Here is a 13,367-nt window from a genome sequence, read left to right on the forward strand (position 1 = left end):
TCCACGTGAATTTGGGGGGAAAGTTGACCCGAAAGAAAATGTGGACTATTTCTGTCATGATCGACCACTACGCGCTTCACTTCAGGGGCCATATTTGAGATGCTCATGGTGCAGGTTCTCCGACGCGCCTCCCAGGGCACCGCTTCTTCAGGTAGGCCGATGCGTTGTTACATGTAATGCTAAATAGATGAGCACCTCGGAGAAGGCTGAAAAAGTGATTGAGAGAGGTTAGTGACCTACGTGTCCACCTGTGCCTGCTCAGGTCAGGTGTCCAGTGTGAATAATTCAAGTATCTCCGCGACTAAACACACTCAAATCTGTTGGATAGCCATGTTTCTAATATGGATGGTACGATACAGGCTAAACGTGTCTCTAAAAGAAATTCAAATATTCTTCTTTTGATGTCTTCTATTATTCTGGTTTTCAGATTGTAAAGATGGAGCTTCGTCAACACCGAAGTCGAGGTAGGACGATGTTTTCATGATCCCAATTGCTTGTTGCTGGAGAATAACTGGGGCTTTTTAAACTCCAGCAATAAAACAATATAGGGCAGGACTAATACATTTCTGCCCAAGTAAAGTAAGTGGTAAAGTAACGTGATGAGTGAACGAGTTGTCAGCCTCAGACAGATGTTCTGTAGGCTTTCTTGATCATAAGGATTTTTTATCTTTGTGTTGTAAGCTGTCGAGGAGACCAGGGCTGGTTGTCACACGGGTTAGTTGTCACGTGCAGCCGCATGGGGGTGCTCTGGTTTGAAGGTTTATTCATTTTTAAATGTTGAAGTGGGGTATTCATTTGCACAGTGCATTTGGACGGTGGCGCAGTTTGGCAGGGCTGGTCGTGGGAGGGAGGGCAGGGAGTTCAGCTTCCCGATGGCCCTGTGTACGAAACTGTTCCTCTGAACAGAGGTCGGGGGTTTGAATCCCAGCTCCTGAAGATGCACACTGTTGTTGTGTCCTTGGGCAAGACACTTCACCCACCTTGCCTCCAGTGTCTGTGTACATTGGTGTATGAATGACAGTGTGAATGGGTACATGAAGGTAGAAAAGGGCTACATAAGTTGAGACTATTACCATTTTATAGTTTTAAGACGCTTTACGGTGTTTGTTCTAATAACTTGTTATGCCCTGGAAACATTTAAAAACAGGTGTTCGATGCCAAAACCAAAACTTAATACGAAAACTAAGGATGTAGGCTGTAGTATTATTATCTAGGCAATAGATATATTATTATTATTTAGGCCATAGATATATTATTATTATTATAGCCATAGATATATTATTATTATTTAGGCCATAGATACAAAATATTTATCTCACTTATTATTAATTGTATTATTATTAATATGAATATTAATGTTGATAATAATAACAATACTAATTATTATAATAATTATGATTATTATTGTAGTCAAAATCTCTTTACTCTTTAACAACACTTTAGTTGCACTCCCAAAAATGTAGGTGTACGAGCATCAGAATTTGTCTCAGTCTGGACCCTTGTTTAACCACTACACGGTTGCCATGTGTATTAAACAGCATTTAGTTGTTAATGAACAGTATTTTGTGGCCGATTTCTAGCAATAATATGTAGGTCGTGTTGTAAACCCTTTTAAGAACAAGCTTTTGTTTACAGAGTGTCACTTTGTTTATGTGTATCGCGTGAGACTTTGGCGCGCAGGAGCACAGAGCTGTGGATGGTGGAAGGTTCAGTGAAAAGCTTCTTTATCTCTCCTTAACCGGGATTATGCTTCAGACCGCTTTCTCCCAACTACACTCTCTCCACTGTTTACTCTGAGCCTTCCGGTGTGGTGGGATTGGACAGGTTTGATGCTAGAAGATAAGTAGATTATTCCTTTTGCGCACTGTTAGACAACCTCCATCACTGTAAAAAAAAACTAAAAAACTAAACTACACCGAAAAAAGCTATGCAGTTGTGATTTTTATTAGTCTTTATACAAATACAGATGACAGATGCTTGGATTAACACCTCTGTGGAAGAAAGACTGGAAAAAAAGACCAAGACGATAACGGAAATGACATCAAAAGAAGGGAAAACATGTGTCAGGATGCATTTCTCAGGCGTTCATTTGTGCAGCATGATTAACAGGTGTGGAAACAATGTGCAAACCATATAGAAATCAAACATCCTCAAGTTTTTAAAAGGCTAATGCAGGGGTCACCAACATGGTGCCCGCGGGCACCCAGGGGCCCTTTGGGGCATGTCCAGTAGCCCTTGGGACTTTTTCTAAAGTGTAAAGCACTTCATTTTCTTGAATCAAATTCTTAAAATTACAGTTATTTCGGTTCTTGTGACTCAGTATGAGTTTAAAATAAAGCTATTTTAATATGATATGGGGTCAATATCCTATAAGTGAACAGTGTACGTTTAAGTCCTTAGGATTTGTTTTTAACTGGTAGCCCTCGAACAACTTAATGCTCTTAAAGTAGCCCTCAGCTGAAACAAGGTTGGTGACCCCTGGGCTAATGTATGTCATGTCTGGACTCCCACGGCGCAAAGACATGAAAGACGACTGGAAAAACGCCTGACCAGCTTCCCCTGCAAATGTTTAAGAATCTTCTAAATCAAATGGTATCAGCTTGCAGCCGATGAAGAAGTGCAGCAAAGAGCATCGCATCACATCGCAAGTATTATCAAAGAAAGAAAGGTTCCTACATGGATTAAAGTTGCACAGAAAGCTGAAAGGGGTGTCATGTTAAACACTATTGTGGGTCCCTGCAGTTGTAAACAAAAGGTAAACTGATACTGTCCTCCAGAGACCATCTACAGCATGTCCAGTTGTAGTTCTTCTTGGTCCTTACTAAATATTAAAACAGAAGTGCATTTATTCAAACAAAATGTGGTATTTCTGACGTTCAAAGACCAATCACTAGAGTGGACAACAAAACAACCTGGATTACAGTATTTAGATGAAGGATGTTGAAAAGACATTTTTAATTTGTCTTCATTTTCTGTTACTTTGACAGAACCAGGGATGTAAAACCAAAGAATTACACAAAACACCCCATACAAGTTAACAACGCCGCTTTTTTGTTTCATACCTGCAACTTTTTAGAAGAAAAAAACAATAGTCATGTGACCAGGCCGTTTTTTTTTTTTTTTTCCTTCTTCCCCACACTTCCTGGTTACCTGTGTGCAACCTGAGACGCTTCATATCGGCCACCATTATGAGAGCATCTGCCGGCAGCTCGCATCATGTTGCACATTTGTAGTCAATTATTCATCCCTTTAGATTAACGTGAATTTAACTCGGTGGGCTTTTGGTGTGAAGCAGGGGGACAAGCACTTTCTCAGGAAACCGGTAAGTCCTCTTCGACCTGTGTGGCTTTAAGTTTGGAATCGTATAATATACACTCAACACGTGATGATGCTTGACCATGTTGAAACTTAAATCTAATCAAGGGTTAGAGTGAAATGTTTTTAAAGTTCTGTGTAGAGTAAAGAAGTCATCATCCCCGTGATACAAAGGTCGGTTGGCAACAGAAAACCTATGGAGTGTTTGTTTTTGGTGGTGTAAATGCAAAGCAGTGAAGGTGGATGACAGTAATAAATGGCGAGTAAACAGTTTGGAGGTGTGTTCATTTATAAGGCTGGAGCGAGGCATCCCTCTCTGACATTGGGAAGATGGACAATTAACTTGTGATCAATCAGTGATGGATGATTAGGCTGGGACGTCGGCGAAGTGATGTAGCTGTGTGTTAGTATTGGTACACTGCCCGCCTCCGCCGCCGCCGCCGCCACCGCTCACTCTCAAGGACATCAGGATCTGCATGCTTCCCATTTAAATGTCTCCGGCATTCATCTCGCATCCACCTGAATGCCTCTGCTCGGAAACACCTCGACGCATTAATCTGTCCTGCTCTGAGGCGTCACTCATATTCCTCCACATCAATCCGCTGAACTCTGGCAAAAAAAACAAACTTGGCCTGCTGTCCCTCAGGGTCACTCAGCCCCCATATATGATGCATAACGCGTCTGTGACGAGCCGGGCAGGGCCGAGGCAGAACATAAACATTCTCCATCATGTTTATCACAAGAGCGTATCCTTCTGCACAGCTCCTGTATATATTTCAGATGCTTTCATATTCATCATGCGACTGTTACTGCAACGCATGGCAATGTTTCTCACACACCTCACATTTGATCATAGACAAATCATTTAGATGCCTATATTCTGTTGACTAGATTAAAAATGAATAGCTAATGTTCCTCTAATCTAGATTTCCCTGTGCTGTATGTTGTGTGAGATTGCACAGTCATTTGACTTGTGTGTAAGTCAGAGCTGGCGCCTCTTCATTCAGGCCATCGGTTGTTAAGTTAATCCATCCAATCCACCTGATCTTAAGGAGATTGACAGGTCCCCACGCCGCCACATGTCTGTCGCTGCTTTGCTCCTGCTCTCTCTTGTGATGGGTCTGATATTATGAAGACTAGAAGCTTTTGTACTTTTAGTCAGTCTTGATGAGTCAGAAGAGAGCAACACTTGCCATGTAAGTAATTGCGTTGTCCAGCCCAATGTTGTTTTGTTGTTTTTTGCTTCAGTTTCCTGCTTTAAAGCGGTTAAGTGGCTCCCTTGGCAGGTATGGACGGTTCGCTGATCTAAAGGCTGCCCCTGTGGGAGTAAAGGCAGTGGTCTGTGCTGAGCCACAACAGTGAACTGTACACACTGTATACGTCCTCATTACCTGCCTCTCTGTGCTCTTAATGACGGGACAATTTGTTCTGCAGCCTCAGTTCTGTGACTCAGCGCTATGTTGTTTGTCCTTAGTCAAAGCTACTGTAGCTGTGCATGGAGCATAGTTGTTTTTTTGTATCTGTTATTTGAATAAGGATCAGGTCGTTGAGCTCGGTGTGGCTCAGTTACCGTACTGTACAAATGGAAGTTTGGTTCTTCAACCCGCTCCTTATTGTCGTGTTGTTAATGGGGTGGGATGAGACGATATCAGATGATTTTGTATATAATTTGTAGTACTAATTTAGTAAATGAGTAGGTAGCACTTCAGATTACAGCCCGCGAGTTCTATGTGAAGGTACAGGGAACAAGAATGAGTAATTAGTAATTAATTTTTTAAATCGTGGCTAATTTTTCTCTTATAATTATATTCATTATTAATACTTGGCCGACATAAAACACTGAAACTTAAAGCATTTGCTACATTTAATTAACTAAATATTCACAATTTCATAATTCTATGGGAAGACTTTCATCATTTCTACACGTCATGTTTTAGATGCATTTTCTTTGAGTGCTGAATATTTTGAATAGAATCTGCCGACGTTTAGGTTCATAAAGTAGAGTATAATGACATTTTCTCTGAAATAGCATAATTAGACAGAACTCTTTGATGTAGCTCTCTACATAAAAGTGCCTCATCATGTAAAAACGTTGAAGACCCCTGGTTTACAAAATGTAGCTAATATAAGAGCTTTGTCTTTCAGGTCATGTGTGGCTCAGATAATCACGATTATTAATAAATATATATTTTTGAATTTTTTTACAACCCTATAAATTACACCTGCAAGTACAATTACACATTCAAGTGTAACACATTTGTACAACGTGTAGCTGCAGGTGTTTTGGTCATCATATAGATGTGCTTCATGAAATTTCATAAATTGAGGAAAATTACCGCATAACTAACGTACAAATACGCTGTACCCAATGTGTAACTACACATGAGTGCGGGCTGTGATCTAAACTGAGACGCTGTGGCCTGTAGCCTTAAGACACAAGAGGGAACAGAGAAAACAAAAGAGTAACAAGGTGGGACAAGAGGGAATAACTGAATGAGCGCGGGCTGTAATCTAAACTGAGACCCTATGTAAGACTTTATTACACCTTGTGCACCTTTGCTACATGTACACCTACATGCTGTACACCTTTGTTACACTTTGTACATCTTTATTAAATCTTGCATTTTAATGTGTTATTACCTGTACTTACATGTGTAATTACTGTCTTGTTACTTGTGCCTACACATGGCACTTGCGGCTGTAATCTAAAGTGTTACCAATGAATACATATAATATAAAATATATTTATACACAATAAATACACAATATTTCCTTTTTATTGAGTATTGTGTAACAAAATTAATAGAAATATGTTATTTCATTTATTTTTTTGTGGCATGAGATCTTGTGGCATGAGATCTCTGCCCATCCCTAGTTCTTGAGCAAGACACTTCACCCAGCTTGCCTTTGTGAATGTGTAATTGTGGTTGCCTTTAGCACTTTGCTGCCCCCTGTAGTGCTAAACTATTATAAATGCAAAGAAATAGCCTAAACAGTGTAAAGTGCATGTTCTTGACGGGTTTTTCACTTCACCCTTGCAGGGGGTCGCTGTATGGACTGTATCCGTACAAGTCCAGCATGATTGGTCTGGAGAACCTGGGCGATCCGTCAGGGAGCTGGGACATTGTGGAGACCATCGGCAAAGGGACGTACGGTAAAGTGTACCGCGTGACCAACAGGAAAGACGGGAGTCAGGCTGCAGTCAAAGTGCTGGACCCGATCAATGTGAGTGGGATGAAGACATGCCTCTTGTTGAACTGGGGCCATTGTGGAAGCTCATCTAAGGATATTGACCACATGCTGTGCTGAAATGTAGCGCTGCTTAGCACTGAGGGCCATAAACAACAAGACAGCGGCTTTCAGTCAGGGGACAAGAGGACATTTATCCACTACTGTTAACGCCTTACAGAACACATCTGCTCCTATACCCCTTTGTCAGATCAGACATGACAAATTAACATATTAGAATTGTTTTATTTGGCATGTTATTTATTCATTTAATTACTTGCTGATTTATTTACATACTGGTTTAGACATTGCTGTTACCTTTACTAAATCCATTGACTTTTTAATTGTATTTTTATTGCTATCACTTGTCTCAGAACCCAAGTCATTCAAACAGAGTAAGTACTGGGAACCTTCCCTTCTCCATGTCCAGACAGTTTTTTACACTCTGTCTTTAGACTTCCCTAGTAAGATGCGTGTGGCTGACTGTGCTCTCTGCTCTGCAGGATATGCTTGTTGTAGGCACTGCATTGTGCATTTAAGACTTACTTTAAAGTAGGACTGTGATTGTGTCAATCCCTGCCAACACGATACTCCCCTGATGGCCACGAAGATGAAGCTGCTTGCTCTTACATCCGTCTCCTAGATTACACCGCCAACACTATCAGTCAGACATCCAGAGAGAGAAACTCTTCTCTCCTGACTTAAGCTCTTCTCTGTTCTTTGATAGAAAGCACTTCCAAAATAGTTTAGTACCAAGTCCCATCCCTTTCTTTGTAACTGCTATTTTATCACCAATTCTTGGGCTCGTCATTAGAGTTAGTTATTACCCACTTTGATGCTATTTTAAGAAGCCGTGCGACTTGTACATCTAGAGCAATAACACAGTATTGATTTTGTCGACTTGTTTATTGCCTGTTTTAACATTTGGTTCCGTTTAAAGGATGTGGACGAGGAAATAGAGGCAGAATACAATATCCTGCGGACGTTGTCCAACCACCCCAATGTGGTGAAGTTCTATGGCATGTTCTATAAGTCAGACAAGCTGTCTGGAGGGCAACTGTGGCTGGTCCTGGAGGTGAGCTCTTCATCTCATTCTCATCATGTTAAGGTGTTATTCTGGAGCGGGGCTTTTGAAAACAAGATTGTATATATTTTTGCTGAATCTCTGAAAAAGTAGTTATCTGGACAGGATTGACTGTTATCCAAGAGGCTTCTTCAGCTCTGGGTGCCACTGGTGCCACTCTGGATTCAGAGCTTTCATCAAAAAAGCCACTTGGAGAATTGACAATATTCAATATTTCGTAGAACGTTAAAATAACTATAGTACCTTTTTGTATTGTGTGAGTCAAGGTGAAAACAAATGATACTTGGGATAAAAACTGTCCATCTTGTGGGACTCGATAAGAGGCGGTGTGACGCTGCTGAGTGAAAGTGTTTCTCACAGCGTTTGCTGTGTGGGCTTACCCGCCCCATGAATCACAATCTAAAGTGGAGGCTCTCCTTTTCCCTCACAGCTGTGCAATGGAGGATCTGTCACTGAACTCATCAAAGGCCTGCTCATGCGAGGCCAGCATCTGCAGGAGCCCGTAATCTCATACATCTTATACAGCGCCCTCTTGGTAAGGTGGTCCACTCAGTAGACACTCAGTGTCTTTCCAACTTTGCCAATAAATGTGTCTCTGAACAACGTTTTTTTCTCTGAACAGTTTGATGGATCAATATAATCACACTGAACATTTTTCCTCTTCTAAGGGTCTTCAACATTTGCACAACAACCGTATAATTCATCGTGACGTCAAAGGCAACAACATTCTGCTGACAACAGATGGAGGAGTCAAACTCGTTGACTTTGGTAAGTATTAGTTTGTTCATGTCCGATTAAAGTTACAACAAATGTCAGGGTGGAAAAAGAATGTATCAAAACAGTATAAAACACACCAGTGAAGCGAAGACTCCACTTTAGTTCATGGACCACGGTCTAACCCCAGGGCTGTTATTGCTCATTTAAATTGCATTATTTGCTCTTTTGCATATTAAAAGGAAGCAGTTATGGTAAATTACCCGGCGCCGCCCACAGGCATGTTTATGTCCTCTGTGTCACTGAGATGAAGTGGACTCATGCTGATAGAAACCTGCTCTATACAATGTGAAATGATTATGGCCCATTACTATTACAGCTTGGCAGATTGCCACACTAAATTATGTGTTGTGAGGATTTATTGATTAATACTAACATTTAAGACAAAAAAACAAACACATGAAAGTATGTAAATGATAAACAATGTCAAGTATGTGAATGGTCAGCAAAGTAAAGTACCCTGTATGAGGCTATTCATTTACATCTAATTAAAGGCGTTTCGGCTCAGCTGACCAGTGCACGGCTGCGCAGGAACACATCCGTTGGGACCCCATTTTGGATGGCTCCAGAGGTCAGTGTTACCATAACAACATATTTATCTTGTATGTAAAGTATGAGAGTGAGTTGCTCCCCTGTGTATTATCCACTTCCACCACCCCTGAGGTCACCTCAAGGGCAATAGTGGGAGTTCTTCAGGCAGTCGCTCCATTTGGTAGAAAGAGCTGCAGTAATTGTACTGGAAGAGCGCTCTGGGGCAATTAGAATGAACTCCAATGGGAAATTAAACGTACATTAAAAGGTGCAAAATCCTCAAATGACATGTACAATTCGAAATCAAGTCTACTATTATTTGCAGTTGAAAAGGCAAAAATGTAAATTACTAATATATTCTCTGCGTTGGTTAAATCCTATCGTAGTTTTGCATTGTATAAAGACTTGAAGGTTATTGTTCTACTACAGAACCTTCTCACAGATAAAACTTAGGACTTATATTTTGGTGTTGTGGTGTGCTAAGGTCATCGCCTGTGAGCAGCAGTATGATTACTCCTATGACGCTCGCTGTGATGTGTGGTCTCTGGGCATCACGGCCATCGAGCTGGCAGATGGAGACCCCCCTCTGGCCGAGATGCATCCGGTCAAAGCACTCTTCAAGATCCCGCGGTGAGTCAGCAGAGGGCGCTCTGACCACACAACTCAATTCATTCTCTCACCAACATCATTTCAAAAAGTGTAACGTTACAGATCATTGTAATGTAAGCTGTTGTAGACATTTGATTACCAGTAACCAGTGTTTGGCCTCAAATGAATGATCCTGAATCATTTGTCTGATGACTGTGTGAACGCAAAGCGGCTTCACGACTGACCTTTTGTTACCGGTGGAATCACACAATTATCTCTCAGTTAGACAGATGTGCCCTTCTGATTGCAATTTGCATCAGGAATTAGCTCCTCATTTGCTCCTTCCCCACCTCCTCCATGTCGTCACCACGCTATCTCCTCCCTGCCAAGACTGAGCAGAAACATGAAACACTTTTCATCAGCCCCATAAATGTAGCAGAAAGAGGAATCACTAAAACAAGAACATCTAATTACACAGTCAGCAGAATGAATGAAAATCGTTACCATACTTTACCATAAGAAAGAGAGGTCGCTGCTGATACCATACCATACTATGCACAATACTTAATTAGGTTCATCCCCAGCTCAACAAATACGGTGTAATTTACAACCTTTATGCAAATGATTTCATAAAAACGTGCTGATGTATTTTGACTATCCCAAAGTAGTGTTTTATTTGATATGCGACTTAAGGCTTTCCGCTGTACTGTCCTTGGATAAGCTGTATTAATTTCATATTGGCTCTAAAACATTCAATGCACATTTTTATGTTGGTGATGTTTTACAATTGCACACGGTAATAGGTTTCCAAGCCACGGGGATCAGTGCCATGTGGTAAATTTGATACACTCCCAATGTGCCATTTGTCATTCAGTTTAAAACAAAGAGCCTCTTCTACTTAAACTATATCGTGTGGCAGTGCTCTTTTTTTTTATATGCTTCGATTGGTACTGTTTTTTTCAAATTGGTTCTCTCCAGTAATTAATGGCCATGACGTGATGATCATAAGGGCTTTATTTAAAGGTAAATGGAGCATGACAAAAGGGTAGCATGGAAAGAATGACAGTGAAATCAAATTACACTCAAAGCAAAACATGAAACCTGGTCATTTTTGCTCAAAGATTATGTTTTGGTCAGATGCATGTATTGCTTGCATGCAATACCCAGAGGTTTTCAGATTTGTTTTTTTAAAATTACGCAACCAAAGCGCAACATTTAACTATGACTATGGACCATTTGATGAATGTGATGGGAACCTCCTGTGCTGAAAAATGCCAAAAGAGTTTCTTCTTTGGCTGCTGTGATGAGTGAGTTGCAAAGTCATTACTTTGTTTTTTCCACCCTGTATTTCTTCATCATGAACTTCACTATTCTGTAAGTCCGAATTTTTCAAGGCGCTATTTCAGAATGGCTTGGCAATCTTTCGAGGCAATATTGGTCTCTATTACATACTATAAAACTGCATTACAGTAGAGACATTCAGTGCAAAGCTAATACATTGAAGTCATAGTTTTAAATGCCCTGACATGTAGAATTACTTCTAAAAACACGATGGCACTTCAAAAGTCAGCCCATACTTGTGTGTAAAAAGTCGAGAATGGATGCATGCATATTTTAACACCATCTTGTAATCCTGGACCCTTTTTTTTTCTTCTTTTCCTCCTGTCGTGGCTAAGCTGCGGCTGTCAAATGCTGCTGACACCTTTTCTGATTTCGCCTCAATCCACTGAGAGCAGTCTTTGACGCTTAAGCGCGGCCCGGGCTCGGATTTGAATAAGCCATTGCTGTTTGCAGTGTGAACGAGAAATAGTGGAAGAAGCTGAATTTTCCAAGTACAAAGCGCAGAGTTGACAGTGCTATGGGCTGAATGATGCTTTATTGTACTGTATTAGCATTACGGTGCAACCTCAAGGCTAAAGCATGTGCTGTGTCCTGTATTAGAGGCTGCATCACTCACGGCTTGTGGTTTTTACGTGCTCTTTGCAAAGGACTGTCACTCTGAAAAGGTGCACCAGTGTGGCATAGTAAATATTGGGGGGGGGTTTCAGATGCTAAAAAATGATGTCACGCTCAGACAGCAGTTTCTATAATGATGGATTGTTCAAGGTCAATTTTATGTATATAGCACATTTAAAACAGACACAACTGCCTTTAAGTGCTGCTCATACAGTCAAGCATAAAATAAACAATAAAAGCAGTTGAATTTAATAATGAATCAGTATTTTAACTGGCTCATTGTTATCATCCCCTGACTGTAAAGGCCGAACATCAGGCTGTCAGACTGATGACCGGCTTCAGGGCCGTCCGCGCGCCCCTGTCCCGTCACCGAGCCCTTTTGAAAAGTTATAAATGGCCTCCGTAAATGCTGCTGACAGAGGTACAAGTAGCTCCCATAACTTCAGGCCTCAATGGCAGATGCTCTGTGCCAGACTGAAGAGGAGCTGTCGTCATTTGTCAGGTTTTCAAAGACCTGGACCACAACCAACTCGTCCTCGCGACCAAATGGCTCACAGGAGTCACTTTATGCCCGTCAGCGCCATTTGTCAAACAGCTTAGGACACGAGACTTCACTTCAGACGCATTCCTCTCACTTCATCTTTTTTGTTCTTCTTTTGCTGATATTTGGAATTTGCTTGTTTGTTTCAGAAATCCGTCTCCTACTTTACGCAGTCCTGAGCAGTGGTGCAGGAGTTTCATCCACTTCATTGGACAGTGAGTCGTCTTTCCATAATTACCCCTTTTTCATCGATGGTTTTTAAAGTAATATTCCACATTACATTATTGCCATAGTCGGGATTGGATAAGGGTTTGTACCAAATGTTTACATACACTTTATAAAAAGACACATTTGTATTTTTTCTCAGTTTAAACATTATTTCTATTTGCTAAATGTCAGATAGAATGAGAGATGCACGCTTTTATGTTAATTTGTGCAAAACCAAAAGTTTACATACACTTCAATAACAATTAAACATTTCAGTTCTTTAAACTGTATAACTTGGGTCAAAAGTTTTGGATTTCCTTCCTCAAACTTCTCACAATAGTTGGCAGGAGTTTTGGTCCATTCCTCCAAACAGAACAGGTGTAACTGAGCCACATTTGTATCCACCTTGCGTGCACATGCCTTTTCAGCTCTGCCCATACATTTTCAACTGGATTGAGATCAAGACTTTGTGATGATCACTTCAAAACATTGACGTGGTTATCCTTAAGTCACTTTGTGACCAGTTTTACAGTTTACTTTGAGAATTGTCCATTTGGAAGACCCATCTGCTCCCAAGCTTTGACTTCCTGGCTGATGTCCAGAAATGTTTTCCACATAGTGTTCTTTCTACACGATGTCATCTATGTTGTGAAGTGCACCAGTCCCTCCCACAGCAAAACAACCCCACAGCATGATGCTGCCACCCCTGTATTTCACAGTTGGGATGGTGTTCTCAGGCTTGCCACATTCCCCCTTTTTCCTCCAAACATGATTGTAATAGCTAGCCTAGTACTGGGCTAGTGAGATGTTGCCTCGGTAGGTGGGTATGACGCGCTAGGCGGCTACTGCTCACCCTTTGCTTCGTATTTATCAAAATAGTCCATGGCTCCAGTAAAGTGCAAAATTCATTATTTATTTTAGTGCAAAATACGTTCAAAGGTTAAAATTCTGTTAAAAAAACAAAGAACAGTGACACAGCTCCGCCAATGCGGTCAAAAACCTGTATGCCCTTCCGGGGTCAACACCTGTCTCCCCATTAGTTGCCCCCGGCCTATATGCACATGGCGACAGCGCCACACAGTGCACACACACACATACACAACACAAGCACATACTTTCGTGAATGCCATATTTGGCTCCTAC

General features: G+C 41.1%; 2 protein-coding genes across 2 annotated transcripts in view; both read left to right on the forward strand.

Annotated features, from left to right (window-relative positions):
• Nucleotides 1-289: 289 nt before the first annotated feature.
• On the forward strand, nucleotides 290-9,566 carry LOC306967661 (myosin-IIIb-like; the record flags this gene model as incomplete). Its single annotated transcript, XM_079562762.1, has 8 exons — nucleotides 290-348; nucleotides 428-464; nucleotides 6,357-6,540; nucleotides 7,484-7,618; nucleotides 8,058-8,162; nucleotides 8,296-8,395; nucleotides 8,896-8,972; nucleotides 9,417-9,566. The coding sequence occupies exons 1-8, from the start codon at nucleotides 342-344 to the stop codon at nucleotides 9,564-9,566; spliced, it is 795 nt and encodes a 264-aa protein (XP_079418888.1). The 5' UTR covers nucleotides 290-341.
• A 2,362-nt stretch (nucleotides 9,567-11,928) lies between these two features.
• The window catches only part of myo3b (myosin IIIB), a gene marked incomplete at its 5' end in the record, with an annotated part of 40,089 nt that continues 38,650 nt past the window's right edge, over nucleotides 11,929-13,367 (forward strand). Inside the window, 2 exons of the mRNA XM_079562638.1 lie at nucleotides 11,929-11,978; nucleotides 12,167-12,232. Coding sequence (XP_079418764.1) covers nucleotides 11,929-11,978; nucleotides 12,167-12,232 — 116 coding nt within the window. The remainder of the gene's footprint in view (nucleotides 11,979-12,166; nucleotides 12,233-13,367) is intronic.

This window comes from Gobius niger (assembly GCF_951799975.1).
Source record: "Gobius niger genome assembly, chromosome: 9".
NCBI lineage: Eukaryota > Metazoa > Chordata > Actinopteri > Gobiiformes > Gobiidae > Gobius > Gobius niger.